Source organism: Microtus pennsylvanicus, chromosome X (assembly GCF_037038515.1).
Source record: "Microtus pennsylvanicus isolate mMicPen1 chromosome X, mMicPen1.hap1, whole genome shotgun sequence".
NCBI classification, from domain to species: domain Eukaryota; kingdom Metazoa; phylum Chordata; class Mammalia; order Rodentia; family Cricetidae; genus Microtus; species Microtus pennsylvanicus.
In genome coordinates this window covers 134,909,388-134,925,883 of record NC_134601.1, presented here as the reverse complement: position 1 = coordinate 134,925,883, position 16,496 = coordinate 134,909,388, and the positions used below count along the sequence as shown (strand labels likewise).

Genomic DNA, 16,496 nt, shown 5'->3' with positions numbered 1-16,496 from the left:
GTCAACCACTGCAAATAAAATAGCAACAATTCTCTTTTTAAGGGAGGGTCTTTTAAGATGAAAATGATCAGAGATAAAGGCTTTTAAACTTATGACATAAGTTCGGAGTTGATATTAAAGAATACAAATGGGAAAATTCAAATGATCATGAATAACCTTTGTTTATAGATCATTATCAAACACACAGCACATTTCATATAGATCTTTCTTAGCTCAAAGTAAGTGGTCCCTTGATCTTTCCTTCAACTGTATGTTGATATATGATGACTATTTGTTACATGCGTCTCTTTGGTAATACTGTGATAAGAACATTTTTATCCGTGTAATACAGCTTTAGGAATATACACCACAGTATTAGTATAAGAGATAGTGTTCTATTATACAGAAGACATGGGGCACATAATATTAACATAATGCTGCCTTCTTTTTGTTAAACCTCCTAAACAATGGAAGGTTATAGTCTGTAAACAATGAAATATGGGCAACAAAGAAATGAGTCCTTCACTTGGAGACAAAATGTTTCCTACTAATGATGTTTAGAGACTCTCTTCTATGCTTTAAAATTGCTACATAAGTCACAGCTCTTTAAAATGAAAATATTTAAATGCTTAAAAGCTTTGAAAATTATTTTAAGTTCTAAAATGTATTCCTTTTGAAGTTATATCTGTATTTTATTATGAAACAATATATATGGAATAATGAAGACTGTCCCATCAGCCTGTGGTAATAGTTGTTTCTTATGAACAACTTTTTGTTTCTCAGGGTAGACAGCTGAAACACAAACACACTCCCTAACATAAAAAATAGACTTATAGACTTTGATAGAGACAGTTTAGAGGACCGACGATACAAAGACAGAAGCACAAGGCTTTTGAGGCCTTGGGAATGCTTATGTGCATGTTGTGGAACATTGGCAGACTTGAAGGCTTTTTCTCTTCAATATTTTCAGTAACTACAGGAAAGTGTATGCAGCTGTTATATGTAAGATCATCTGACAGTTTGTTTAACCTTTCTTTAAAGGAGAGACCGCCAGGTTCTGCTTCATTGGTGGGAGCACTTCCTCCCTTAGAGGGAACTTCTGCTGGTTTCTTTTCCCCTAGTTCAATCCCTTTCCGCTTATCTATGAACTTCTCAGAGCAAAGCCCCTCGGACTCGATAGAGCCACTAGACTCAGGTAAGCTTGGTCTGTTCTCAGTGGAAATGGGACTGGCACTCCTCTCATGTTCATGCTTATGGGCCAGGATATAGGTCGGTGGGATAATCAGAATACTTGTTCAGTGTGGGTAAGGCCCTGAGATTCATTCCCAGAACTAGAAAGAAATGAAGCACCTGTTTTTTACAGTTTGCTATATTATCTTCCCTCTAGTTAGAGTGTGGCATTTCTAGTTGGAGCGGAAATCTATATACTCCATACACCACTCATCGTAGCAGCAACTCTATGGAGCAGTGGGAAGTACAAAAAATCATTCTAGGCCTGCAAATTCCATAACCTTGGTGGGAAAATAGTCTTTATTTTATGGCTAAGAAAAGCAAGGCTCAAAGAGAAGATGTGACCTTCCTACATTCATCTGGCGACTGCAGTGGACAGGGTGTCAATGGAAGGAAGTCTGTGCTGCTCTGCCATGCACCGCTGTGCTCATGTGCTTCAGCTTGCAATTATGTAGTTCAGCTCATCTAAATCACATGCTAGGTCTGCTACTTCTAAACTCTGGGGCCATCTTAATTTTTCAATGCCCCGGGTTCTTTATGTTTGAAATGTGTTTAATAATACTGAATTAAAAGTCTGGCAAGATGACACAGAAGATCAAGACCCTTGCTAGGTATGAGTGAGAACCTGAGTTTGATCTCTTGAACCCACATCAAGGTTAAAAGAGAAATGGCCGACTAACTATTCTGCACCTCTTCTATATAACTTTATTTGGAGATATTATGGTTTCTTAGGAGAATGAGTCCATTACTACTAATGTATACCTGAATATGAGCTCATGACCAAAGGATCAGAAAAACAGTAGTTTGGGGACTAAAATAGGAAACAAAAGCAGATGAGATGGCCCAGAGGTTAAACACCTTTGCTGTGAAGGTCTGGTGACTGGTGCTCGTTTCTGGCTGTCACATATAGGTGGAAGGAGAGAACTGACTCCACGACTTGTCTTCTGACCTCACACACATGCCATATGATGCAGTACCCATATACACATATCATACATATGCACACACACACACACACACGCATACACACCAATAATATTGAAAATGAAACCTAGGGGTTGGGGATAAAGTATGGCAAAGATGACTTTTATATCTTTGAGGAATCTAGGCAAATGACTGAATTAATAAAGAGCCAAAGACCCTGGCAAGAGCAGGCCATGGAAAAGGCATGATAAGCAGGACATCAGCAATGAGCTAGTCGCATGCACCTCTCATAGGGCGTACTTTGAAATACGCATCAGCGTCAGTTTAGCCTTAAAAATAAAAAAGTTACCAAGTTGAGAGGGAGCATGGAAAGGATTAGAGGGCGATGTATTGGATCGAGATGATCATATTTCACTGCATACATGTTTGAGATTCTCAAAAATAAAAATTTCAAAAAAATTTAAAATGTTGAAAATAGTAGCAGATTGTGCAAAAGAGTGTGTTGAGAGAGAGAGAAAGGTTTATAGAGTAGGAAAGTTATTTCACACTTCAGGAGATTTCAGTGCGGTAATATTACATTACATTACATTACAGTGATATGTAACTCTATAATTTTGTAGCTAGAGTCAATATGAATTTCGTCTAAAGTTTAAACTAAACTTTTTATAAGTAAATTTAATTTAAAAGTAAAGTAATTCAAAGAATCAGGATATATGCATCCCAGACAAAGATTTGGAGGTAATGCCTTAGAAAAGGGAACCAGTGTGATTAGAAGATGGGGGTGGGAATTCAGGTGAGTATGTTGTTGGAAAAAGAAACGGTAAGAAAAAATATTCTTCATTTCATAGATTAGAAGATACTTATTAGGATTGAATAGTTTTCTTCAGTCTAATGGTGTTTTTACTTGATGTGTTCCAGTCCAGTTGACCTTTTAAGATAATCACACTTCTGGGTTACTATGGATTGCAGGGAAGTCAGACTCTCATTTAGAAGGTAAAGGAGAAAGGACCAACTTTAGTTAGGAACAGTGGATTCAGGAAATTAGTATCTGAGAGAGTAGTAATTTGAATGCACAAAAGAGTTCCCAGTACATTTGGCATCATGGAGAACACCAGTATCGTCAACCTGAGAAGCTCTAGGGCAAGATCTGGGCAGAAGCCAGAGTGCTTAGAGTTGAGGCAGGAAAGGAGAATGGGGAAGTGAAGAGGAGCTAAGCTCTCTAGATCATTATTTTGTCTGTTTGGTTATGGGGCCCAAAGAACTGGGCTGGCTGCTGGAGGGATTGTGAGACCAGTGTGGGACACAACGGAATCCCACATGTAAGCCAATGGAGGTGAGCCAGTAGTCCAGGAGAGCACGGCAGCACAGGGGAGGCTGGGATACAGAACAGTCCTCAATAGCAGGGAAGACACAGTACGGTGTAACAGAAAAATGAGAAGTTGGATACAAATGTATATGGATACATTGATGGATGGATGGAGAGAGAGAGAGAGAGAGAGAGAGAGAGAGAGAGAGAGAGAGAGAGGTGGTAACAGAAAGTAGATCATGTCTTGTGACATACATTTTCTCAATCGAACCTGAGACAAAAGAAACTGATCTTTTCCAAACCTATGTTCTCTGGTTCTCTAATCTATACTTTTGTGACAGTTTCCACATTATTTTTAAAGTACAGTATAATGCCTACCTATTCTTTGTCCTGTGAAGGATTCCTCATTTTTATAAAAATAAGTATAAAATCTCCCATATGAGTCCCGCCTGTTGTTCTAACTTCGTCTTCTAATAATATTTCCTTATAGTATTCATCTAGGTTAGGCCCATGAGCCAAATCTAGCTAGAGTCCTACTTTTGTAAGTGGAAATTTATGGAAACCATCTATTCTGGGTCCTTCATGTATTATGAGTGGCCACTTTTATGCCAAAATGTCAGAGGTTGGTGGCTGGAGAGGAAAATCAGCAGCTAAGAGTACTTGCTCCTGAAGAGACCTGAGTTGAGGTCCCAGCATCCATGTTGGACAGCTTACAACCACCTATGACTCTAGCTTTGTGGAACCAGATACTCTTTTCTAGCCTTTGCCCACGTGTGTGTGCATGCACACACACACACACACACACACACACAGAGAGAGAGAGAGAGAGAGAGTAATAAAATCTTTTCTGAAAGTTTGAGATATTAAGGATAGCCGTATAGTCCCTGTACTTACTTACAATCTGAAACTTTCACAACACAGCCTCAGATATTAACTTACAGTGCTTGCTATTGCTCAAACTGAGTGATTCAGTTTAACTTGCTGAAAAGAGCATGGACTGCAGAGTCAGACAGAACCGAGACAGGAACTGAGCACCAGAAGAGTCAATGAAGCTACTTTCCTCTCGTTGTCGTGGGATTAACTCAACATAGGTTAAAGTATATGCTTCGAACACGTGGGAAATCTTCAACATAAGCTGCTTTCTTAGGTCTCTCTCTGCTTCTTTGCATTGTTAGTATTGGGCTTGATTTTCTTCTCCTTCCACCTACCTCTCAGAATTCTACACATCCTTGCATATACCATGCAAGTGAAATCTTTCTTATTCCCAATATTCATATGCGATTTTTTTTCTTTACCCAGTATCCTATGTTCTACATCCCTTCTAGAGTATGAGTTCATTAAGCATAAACAGTTACATTACTCTTTGTTAATGAACATACACACACCACCAGCCTTATATCTTAAATATAGATAATTGAAACACAGAAATAATTAGTATATTTTAGTTTTCTCTGCACATTGTCTCATATGGAAGGAATGTAAAATGAACAATTTAAATTCATTAACATTCAATTACAATCAATTGAAAGGATTCAAAACAAAGTAATGAGTGTATACTGACATTTTTAATAGAAATTTCATAATATATGGTCAGGAGATTAAAAAGGGCACAGTGACAGACAAAACTAAAAGTTCCAATAGAGCAAATTCATTTGGAATTTTCTGCTTTGTGATATTACCAGTTTTTGAGTTCTAAGTGATTATACTAGTTTTTCATGACTACATTTAAAAATGACCAAAATTTAGCAGGTCAAAATCATAGATATTTGTTGTTTGACACATCTTCCGAGAATCAAGAACGCAAGAGCAGCTAGACTGAGTTTTTCATGCTCAGGCTTTTTCATGGACTTGCACTTTTGAATGGGATGGTACTATCTGGAAGCTTGAGTGGACTCCTAGCTCATTCATGTGATCATTAGCAGGGCACTTCACATCTTTGCCATATAGGCTTCTTCAAAGAAATGCTCACAATATGGAAATAAAACACACATGTGTGACCAAGAAACTCCAGTCATGGCACAGTTATGCTCACTTTACTTGGATGATGGCACACATAGAACTCAAGCCCCATATCATATGCAAGGGGAGCCACAGTGAGGTGAGAATACCAGGGGAGTGGGGTCGTGGGGACTGTCCTAAGGCTAGCTGGCAGTGGTTGATACAGACGGCTCACCTGAGAAGGTCTTCTTCCAAAGGACTACTGTTTGCATGTCCTTATTAATGAAGCTGTTGCTACATATTTGTCAGCACAGTAAACTCTCAGTGTGAGATTTGAAAATGTGCTGCTACTGTGAGTGACTACTGTTCATCTCCAATCACAAGATTAGAAGGCCTTGGGTGCAGTTATACCCCATGATGTATTATACAGCGATGTATTTATTCATTTGCTTTTCTCATTTCTGTTAGATCTAAGTCTGACTTTTTGCTTTTATTCATTCAGATTATTTTGAAGATAAAATGAACAAAGAGACAGACACAGAAAATTCTTCAGCAGTGGATTCAGAAAACCTTGGTGAAACTACTGATATCTTAAATATGGTAATTATTTTTGGTCTATTTAGATATAAGTTATGTGAATTTTAGTTCCCCATGAACTTGAGTGTATGTACTTTGTATATTCTTTTATGTGTAAAATATGTGTCCTACAGTTACATCCATTTTCCTGAAAATGACATGAGTTGATTATTCTTTATGGCTGAATTAAATACCCTAGGGTGTCTGTGTGTCTATGTGTGTGTGTGACAGAGAGGGCCGAAGGCAGAGAGAGAGTGTATGTGTATTTTTCTTTATCTGTTCATCTGTTGACAGAATCCATAATTTAACTAATGACTTTTATTGCACTAAACATGGGTGTGTACAGTTTTGGTGGGGTTTTTTTGGTGTTTTGGGGTTTTTTTTTTTTGGTTTTTTAGTTTTTCTAGACAGGTTTCTTCTGTAGCTTTGGAGCCTGTCTGGAACTCACTCTGTAAACCAGGCTGGCCTCGAACTCACAGAAATCCACCTGCCTCTGCCTCCCGAGTGCTGAGATCAAAGGCGTGTGCCACCACCTCCTGTCTACAGGTATTTCTTTTGTATGCTCACTTCATTTCTTTCACATATAAACCCCAAAGTAGTAGGAGAATTAGATTATTTTTAATAATAGTTTTGATAATTAGTAATATTCAATAATTAGTAATTGAATAACAAGTAGTTATTTTAAAATAATAAATAGCTCTATTTTTAGCTTTTGAGAAACCTTTGCACTGTATATCATGGCTATACTAGTTTATATTCCTACTAAGAGTTTTAAATATTCCTTTTTTCCACATTGTCCCATTTTTATCTCTTATTTTATGCATTTGGATTTTTTTTCTCTTTGGTTAGTTTAGCTAAGGTGTTGTCCATTTTATTTATGCTTCAATGATGTAGCTCTTTGTTTCATTGCCTTTTTATGCTGGTCTTTTAATCTCCATGAATTCATTTCTGATATGATCTTTATTGTGTATCATTTCTTTCCTTCTACTGATTTGGGTTTTGCCGTGTTCTTGTGTTTTAGGGCCTTGTGATCTCTCTGGCTGTTTTGTGGGTTTCCGTCTTCACTCAGTGCTCTCCACATCCCTTTGTGTACAGCTTTCTCTGTAGCCCACAGCTTCTGGCATACTGTGTTTCCATTTTCATATATTTTGCTAATTTATTTTATTTTTAAAAAAAGAAAACAAAATATCTTTTTTTTACCTTACATACCAATCCAAGTTCCCACTCTCCCCTCCTCCCATTTTCTCCACCTTTTCCCCCACCTTACCCTCCCATCTACTCCTCAGAGAGGGTAAGGCACATTGATGGGGAAGGTCCAACACCCTCCCTACTATATCTGTCTGAGCAAGGTATACTTCCAAAGAGAACGGGTTCCAAAAAGCCAGTACAAGCAGTAGGGATAAATCCTGGTGGCACTGCCAGTGCCCTTCAGGCTGCCCCAGCCATGCAGCTGTCACCCATATTCAGAGGGACTAGTTTGGTCCTGTGCTGGTTCTTTCCCTTTCTCACCAGAGTTGGTGAGCTCCCATTAGCTCAGGTAGACTGTTTCAGTGGGTGTCCCCATCATGGTCTTGACCTCTTTGTTCATATTCTCACTCCTCCCGCTCTTCCACTGGACGTTGGGAGCCCAGCCCAGAGCTCCAGTGTGGATCTCTGCCCCAGGCTTCATCAGTTGCTAGATGAAGGCTCTATGTTGACATATAAGATATTCATCAGTCTGACTACAGGGCAAGGCCAGTTCAGGCACCCTCTCCTCTATTGCTTAGGGTCTTAGCTGGGATCATTCTTGTGGATTCTTGAGAATTTTTCTAGTGCCAGATTTTTTGCTAGCCCCATAATGGCTTCCTCAAACAGGGTATCTCTTTCCTTGCTCTCATATCAGTCCTTCACTCATCTCAACTATCCCATTCCCTCGTGTTCTCCTCCCTGCTCCCTTTCTCTGGTCCTCCTCCCTTTCCGCACTTCTTTCTCCCCCTACCCCCATGCACCCAATTTTCTCAGGAGATCTTGTCTATTTCCCCTTCCCAGGGGGATCTATATATGTTTCTCTTAGGGCTGACCTTGTTACTTAGCTTCCCTAGGGTCATGGACTATAGGCTTGTTATCCTTTGCTTTACAGCTAGTATCCAATTATGAGTAAGTACATCCCTCGTTCACTTGTTCATCTGAGTTGTTACTTCACTCAGGATGGTTTTTTTCTAGTTCCCTCCATTTGCATGCAAATTTTAAGATGTCATTGTTTTTTACTGCTGAGTAGTACTCCATTTAAAGTTACCTCTTCTGAATTTTTCAGTGGTCTGATAGTCACTGAAAACTATTATTTGACTTCCAAGTGTTTGTGTAATGGCTATAGTTTTTTTTCTATTGATTTCTATTATTTTCTTTTTATTCCATGTAGTCTGATAATATGTTAGAAATTAAAATGTGTTTGAATTTTGTATAATTTTCTTTATGGTCTTACATATATTCCATATGCTTGATGTCAAGAAATGTGCATTCTACATCTGTTGAAATATATGTAACGTTGCTTTTTTTCTTGAATAAGAATGCAGTACTGAAGTCACTACTATTATTGTGCTGGAGCATATCTTTCCCTTCACCTATAGTTGTATTTTTTCATAAAATCGAATACTTCAGTATTTGGTGAATGTATGTATGTATATGTATTTTAATGTATTTTTCAAGAATTGTTTCCTTGATCAATAAGTAGTGACAGTCTTGGTTTCTAATCCTGGCTTTCAGCATATTTTGCATATTTCAGTGGATATTAGTATAGCTACTTTTGCTTATGTTTAGAGTCCATCCACTTTGAAATAAATTTCCACCTCTTTCAGTTCTCTGTATGTATTCTTGATGCAGTTCTTTGCCTAAAGTATATTGCTCTTTGTTTTCAAATACAGTCACCCAATTGGTGTCTTTTGATTGGTAAATTAACCCCATTTACATTCAAGTTATTATTGAAAGGTGTATATATGTTACTGATTTAGTTCTTTCCAAAAATCTGTTTATTTCTTCTTGCTTTAGCATGTCTTCCTCTCACCCTAGAAGTGGCGGCTAGCTGCTTCTCAGTTGTATGACTAGTCTCACAGCGAGAGGTATTCTTTTCAGTGCTCTCAGGATTGTGTTTGGTCTCATTTCTCTTCTAGATGTAGGGTTGCTTTAATTGTCTTCTGTGATCCTAGTCTATTAGTCATGGCTTACATTAGTGCAAACTTATCTTGGAAGGTCTTTATTTCTCCATTGAATTTGAAGGATAACTTTGCTAGGTGTCTTAGAGTTACTATTGCAGTGATGAAATACCATGACCAAAAGCAACTTTGGAAGAAAGGGTTTATTTCACATTTTACTCAGTTCCAAATAACAGTTTCTCATCAAAAGCAATGAGGGCAAGGACTCACACAGCACAGGAACCAAGGCAGGAGCTGATGCAGAGGTCATGGAGGGGAGCTGGCTTACTCCTCATAGCTTGATCAGCCTGATTTTTATAGAACCCAGGACCACCTGCCCAGCAGTGGCCCCACCCACAATGCTTGAACCCTTCAACATTAATCACTAATTAAAAAAATGCCTACAGGCTTGCCTACAGCTGACTCTTCTGGAGCCATTTTGTCAATTGAGACTGTCGTCTCTGATGACCCTAGCTTGTGTCAAGTTGACATAAAACTAACCGGCATTCTAGGTATGATACTCTTGATTGGCAATTATTTTTTATATGATTTGAAATACATCATTATTCCATTCTCTCTAGTATTTAATTTAATAAATCTCTTATTCTAATTGATTTGCCTTTAAATGGAATCAAGTGTTTCCTTGTATAGCTTGTTTGTTGTTGATTGCCTTTGAGATTGCAGTCTCAATCTGTAACCGGTCAGTCTTAGAATTTACTCTGTAATCCCATCACCTAAATTTGAATTTACGATGGCCTAAAGGCCACAGCCTTCATAGTGTGTTTCTATGTTAAGATTTGCATGTTTGTTGGAATGGATGCGTCTTACACTATTATGTGAGATACTCCTATTTAGCACCTCTTCCTTCTGATATACATTTGAGATATCAGTTTGTTGTGTAGTGTTGAGTTTAATTACAATTGGACTTCCTGCTAAAATGTTTGTGTGGAATATTTGGCAGTGATCTGTAAGTTTTGACGTGATGTGCACAATGTCAGTCTGGTAAGCCCACTCTCTCTGTATACACACACACACACACTCAAAACTGTCATGCAGAATCTTACACAATTCTTTGCTTTAGTTTCTGAAAGTTGGATTCCTGAGGCTCCTGTCAAGAAAAACACCTTCCTTTCCACTCAGCATTGCATTCTAATTTCCCACTGTGCAGAATTCTTCCAGGCCAACCTGTCTCTAGGCTACTACCTACCAAACTCATGCAATATTGCCTGGAAACTATTGTGCAGCTTTTGTTTGGGGCACATAAACAAACATGTATCCATCCTATACACAAAACTAACAACAGACCAAATTAACAATACCACCAAAGTCCAACTTGATAAACCAATGGTTCATTGCAGGCTACTTACAAGTGCATAGATGACTCTAAGGTCTTATCACTGAAAATCCTGTCCTAGAATGTGTGATGCTGCCCAAAACATACCTCCTTGGAACCCCCTGTATACCTTGAAGGCAACTCAGCTGATCAGAGAGTCTCCTCTCACCAGTAGTCCTTACTGATTATATAACCTGGAAGGAGGGACTTTGTGAATAAAGCTTACCTGTTTCTGTGACTTCTTGACACTTGTGATTTGTCTACTTCCTAAGTCTTAGTGAGCTTCCCTTCAAGATAGAATGCTTCAATTAGGAGGCTGCACAATATGGCTGCAAAGATAGGAACCTTCAGTTCTTAGAGCAGTTAAGTTTAGATAGTAAGACCCACTGCAGGATGGCTCCCCCGTTGCAACACCCTGATAGTAATCTTGGAAACCCAGATAAATACTCCAGAACAAGTTTCCCGTGTGATTTGAGGTCTCTTGTCTTATCTAGACTGTGTCTTCTGTAGCCCACAACATAATTTCTTATGGTCTTGAAGCTGTTTGGTGGGTGGATCAGTGCCACAGCACAAAGGAAACCAAATAGAAGCTTATGGACTCAGACACACAGATAGCACATTTTGTCTCTCATGTGTGTAATCTTGACTGGAAATAAAAATTCTGACATGAAAACAGAAGGAGAACTGTGTAGGGGGGCAGGGACAATGGGGTGAGAAGGGGTGGCAGAATAGGAAGTGTGGCTGAAATACACACTGCACGTACGGAAATGTAATGAGACATAGTATTTTGTTGAATAAATAAATGATTTTATCTTTTTTAAATCTAGGCCCACAAAGGCTAAATTAAGAAATCTTTTAGCTCATGCCAGGATTTCTGTAAAGCCTGACTACAAAATTCTGCACTAGCAGTGCTCCCTGAGGCATTATGTCTCTCATTCTTGCCAACCTTTAATGCACGCTTTCCTGTAACATGAACGGGGCCTGCTTGTTGGGGTTTATGTCCTGCTCGGTTCCCACAGCTGTTCAGCCCCAAAGAAAATCACACAGAGATCTCCATAAAACTGATTGGCCCATCAGCTCAGGCTTCTTATGGTACCTTTCTCAGCAGGGCAGCTCACATCTTGCTTCTTCGGAGTCTGAGCAGGAGTCGGGAGGAATCAACTTCCTCCTTCCCAGAATTCTCCTGTTCTCATTGCATCATTTCTACTTCCTGTCTGGTTTTCCCACCTATACTTCCTGCCTGGCCAATCAGCATTTAATTAAAACATGATTGACAGAATACAGACAATTCTCCCGAACCCCACCCCAACTGCCATGCGACTGGTCTTGGGACACCTCTTTCCTCGCAACTCTGTTCCCATGCTCCAGCCATCTCTAAGAAGGCCACTCCAGTATCACATTCTGACACTCCATCCACCTAAACAAGTAGGAAGGGCTCCTGTTTTGCTTCTAATATAGAGAAGCTGAAAGGTATTGGATTGCTTTGAGCAATCTTGAGTATCAGGCTTATTGAGTTCTCAGCAGCTTTTTTGTCTTGACATCATTAGTTGGCAGTTGTAAATAGATTGTAATAATGTCTGAGATTCTTCACATTCATATATATTTTTTCCATTTTATCTAGAACATATATTTTATTTATTTCAGACACATGTGATGGACCTGAGTTCCAGTGAGACATCATTAAAATTTTCACCAATTCAAAAACAAAAGGTATAACACATAGAGTTATTATTATTACTGCTATTATTGTGGTAGGTAAGAACAGTTTTATCTTTCTTTGAAATTTTTTTTGTAAAGAGGACAAAAAGGTAATCATTCACTTGTAGTAAAATTTCAAAGGCAGGAATCTAATGTAGATGACTTCTGTTTGCTTTCTTTTATTGGTATATATTTTCTCATAGAATTTCATTGCTAGAATTGCTCATCCACTTATTCACCTAAGTTATGACAATTCTTTTCGGCCAAGTAATAGTCAGTCATCATAGCTGGAACTTGAGGGAAGAGGCTGCTATTTATCGACTGTAGCCCTTAATTTGGCTATATATGACTGCATGAGTCACTATGAGACTTTGCTGGAGAATGTTTACATCTTTCTAGCTTTAAAGTTTTGTGAGTTGTTTTTAGTGTAAAGTGTTTGATAATCATTTTACAATATTTAGATTGGACGTTATTAAGGATTAGCATAAAGCATGATTTAAATAAAAGTTGGAAATTAGTAAGCAGTTGTAGATGAGTGAAAAGGAGGCACTTTAGTTTGTAACAATGTCAGGAGTAAAAAACAGCATGTGATTTCCACAGCCCTAGATAAATGATAAATTCATTATTTTTGCTTCTCCTGATTTTAGGGACCAATGAAATAAAAATATGAGGTATTTGGAAGTTACTAAAATAAAGCAATTCACTTTGAGGTTTGGCTTTGGAAATCATTTACTGTTTCTACTGCCTTTGCTATATTATTAGGTTAAAATTCTTAAAACCAGATCTTATAAAATGCAGGAAGATCTTGCTGAATTATAAAAACATATAGGTAGCGCTCTAGAAGTGTGAGACACAGCGAGTGACAGCGTGTCTTTGAACATGGGGAGCTGGTCTCTTGACACAGCTGGCAGAGCATGAGTGCCCACTACCTCAGTGACTTACTCTGCCTCAAGCCGCCATCTTTCCTGTGTCTCTCCTTCCAGTGTCTTAGATGCTAGGCTTGAAGTTTTCTGGGTTGTTGGGAAAAGAAAGGCACATGCAATTAGAAATAAGTTCTGGCAGTTGGGACTGTCTCTCTTAGGATTCAGATTTCAAAACTTTCTAAAGAGCAGACCTAGAAACAGTAGCAATGGGAACCCCTTCTCTTTAAACATATGTGCACCCCATATTTCACATGCTGCTTTTATGTTAGGCTCTGTCAGGACAACTTGAGTGAGTAAAAATGATTATATTTGTTATACTTTTTCTATTAGCTTGTTAATTTATAACTCATGTTTTATTAATTTATTTAATCTAATAATTTATAAAGTTGGAATGTGAGCCTTCCCTAGCTGTTATAGATACAAATGTAAAATCTGTACAGTGATTTATATAACTTTGATGCCTTTGCCAATTAATAATAGTTTGATGGTTACTTCAAAAACTTTACAGAATCAAGACTTTACAGAGGAAGCGATGGAAAGTACACCTTGTACTGAAAATGATGATAGTTATGAATATGAAGAGATATCAAAAATAAAAAAGGAGACAGTATACAAACAATATCTAGCAAAAGGGATCTTCATGATACGACCAGCCGAGATTATGGGAGCATTTTCAGATAAGGAAGTAGGTAATGGCCTAGACCAGGCAGGGCCTCAGGTCAACACTGCTGAGAAGGGTTTACAAAAAGAAGAAATAGAACAGAAAAATATTGAAGAACTAGCCCCTGAGAAGAAAACTGAGGTGATGGAGATAACAGATTTGAATGATATCATAGATGGGGAAGAGCGTGCAAAATCAGATACATTTTCCAGTGACTTACAAGACAAAGACATGAATTCTGAGAGCGAAGAGAGTAAAGATACTGCTCAGGAAACGAAGAGCAGTGAGCAGAATTTGATCTTTGACAGTGAAACAGAAGTAGTAGAAGAACCAGACAGTTACGTTGAATGCGAAAGAGAAAGTCAGCCAGGCAGTGCTGAGGTGTTCGAGCAGCCTGAGCCAGTAGAAGCTAGTAGTGACGAGAAAGATGATGATGAAGTGGAAACTGAGCACTCCCTATGGTACACCAGGAAATGTGCTGAACAAGAGAGTGAGAGCGAATGCAAAGCAGGCATGTACACTGCAAAATACGATCTTAAGTATGACCACTTGTCAGGGATACCAGAGGAGCAGGAAGGACTGGAGGATCCAGAAGGAAATGCAGTAGTGGAGCAAAATGTTCAGGTACAAGAGAAAAATGTGGAATTGGAAGGAGAAGGAAAGGAGGAGAAAACAGAACCCCCGCCAGATGTCAGTACAGAAAAAGAGGTGAGTGAAAGGGAGGGAGAGTCAGGGGGAGAGGCAGAGGATGGAGCTGAGGGGGAAAGGGAGGGAGAGGTAGAGGATGGAGCTGAGGGGGAAAGGGATCAAATCTGTGAGAAGGATAGTTTAGGAGCAGAACAGTGGCAAAGGGTGCAGGACAAACTAGACAGGAAGACAAGAAAGAGGAAGGGAGAAAGACACATCTTGGTTATGGAAGAGAAAGACTTAGAAGAGGAGGAAGGAGGGGGAAAGGGGGCTGAGGGAAGAGAGAAGATGGAAAGGGATGAAGGAAGCCGAGTGCAAAGAAACCAAGAGATGGAAGAAAGAGAACTACAGGGTATAGGAAATGAAGATGAGGAAGAGGAGGAAGAAGGGGAACAAGAACCAGAAGAGGGGAGGAACGAGGAAGAGGGAGGAGAAGACACATCAGAGGAGCAAAGTGGGGAGGAGGAATGGGAGGGAAACAATAAGGAAGGAGATAGGAAAGAGAAAGAAAGAGAAAGGGAAGTTAAAGGAGTGGAAGAAGAGGGAGAAGAGGAAGAGGGGGAAGAAGAGAAAGAAGGAGAAGGGGAGGGAGAAGGGGAGGAAGAGGGGAAAGGAGAGGAGATAGTAGAGGAGGAAGGGCAAGAAGGAAAGGAAGAGGGGGAAGGAGAGGAGGAAAAAGAAGAGGAGGAGGAAGGGGAAGAGGGGGAAGGAGATGATAAAGGAGAGGAGGAAGGAGGAGGGGAGGAAGAGCAAGGAGAGGAAGAGGAGGAAGAAGGGGAAGAAGAGGGAGAAGGAAAGGGGGATGAGGAGGAAGAGGGGGAAGGGGAAGAAGAGGAAGAGGGGGAAGGGGAAGAAGAGGAAGAGGGGGAAGGGGAAGAAGAGGAAGAGGGGGAAGGGGAAGAAGAGGAAGAGGGAGAAGGGGAAGGAGAGGAAGAGGGGGAAGGGGAAGAAGAGGAAGAGGGGGAAGGGGAAGAAGAGGAAGAGGGGGAAGGGGAAGGAGAGGAAGAGGGGGAAGGGGAAAGAGAGGAAGAGGGGGAAGGGGAGGAGGGGGAGGAAGAGGAACTTGAAGAGGAGGAAGGAGAGGATGCAGAAGAAGGAGATGAGGAAGAAGAGGGACAAGAAGGAGGAGAGGAAGAGGGGGGAGAAAGAGAACAAAATGAGATGTACGGTGATGACAATGAGGAAGAAGAAGCATATGGTGGGGAAGAAGGGAAATATAAGGAGATAGGTAGAAAAGAAGAAGCATATGGTGGGGAAGAAGGGAAATATAAGGAGATGATAGGTAGAAAAGAAGAAGCATATGGTGGGGAAGAGGGGAAATATAAGGAGATAGGTAGAAAAGAAGAAGCATATGGTGGGGAAGAAGGGAAATATAAGGAGATAGGTAGAAAAGAAGAAGCATATGGTGGGGAAGAAGGGAAATATAAGGAGATAGGTAGAAAAGAAGATGAAAATGAAAGTAAGGAAGGCAGAAAACAGTCTCAAAAAGTGAGTAAAATAAAGAGTTCTATAAAAAATGGTAGACATGGAACACATTCGGAAAAGCCTGGTACTAACCTAGGGAGAAGGGGGAAAGAGCAGAGGTCTAAAATGCCAGTGGAGTCAAAACTACTTTTAGAGAATGGACTCCCAGGTTCCAAAAAATTCTGGAATAATGTTTTACCACTTTATTTGGAATTGAAGTAACAGACTAAATTTGACCTGATTATGGACAGTGAAGTAATTTGCATGCCTTATGCATAATAAATATACTCACTACAGATTAGTAAATTTGATTTATTATAATGGTACTGTTACACATGGTTAAAAAACAACTGATGTCAGTTGTACTAAGAAGATATCAAAGGCAACAAGAGGAGTTGTTAAGTCTTGATTCATCCTAAACTCATATCTGTTACCCCCAAATTACTAATCTATAACTAGAAAATACTAAAAGGCTGTCTGTTATAGTTAACTTTGTATATTCCTTATGAATGACAGATTTATATACTAGCATACTATAAGTGCTCTGTATATAAAACTCAATCTTTTAAAAACAGTACAGATGCTTAAGGGCTATCAAACTTGATGTTTT

The 16,496-nt window shown here is 39.4% G+C and overlaps 1 protein-coding gene across 6 annotated transcripts in view; it reads left to right on the top strand.

Annotated features, from left to right (window-relative positions):
• Rpgr (retinitis pigmentosa GTPase regulator) overlaps nucleotides 1-16,496 on the top strand; it is a 47,656-nt gene that overhangs the window by 17,427 nt on the left and 13,733 nt on the right. For 3 of the 6 annotated variants that reach the window (XM_075956657.1, XM_075956659.1, XM_075956658.1), the window contains exons 11-14: nucleotides 1,021-1,174; nucleotides 5,880-5,977; nucleotides 12,098-12,163; nucleotides 13,583-14,443. In XM_075956657.1, coding sequence (XP_075812772.1) covers nucleotides 1,021-1,174; nucleotides 5,880-5,977; nucleotides 12,098-12,163; nucleotides 13,583-14,443 — 1,179 coding nt within the window. The remainder of the gene's footprint in view (nucleotides 1-1,020; nucleotides 1,175-5,879; nucleotides 5,978-12,097; nucleotides 12,164-13,582; nucleotides 14,444-16,496) is intronic. The other 3 variants (XM_075956660.1, XM_075956662.1, XM_075956661.1) reach the window with 2 other exon arrangements.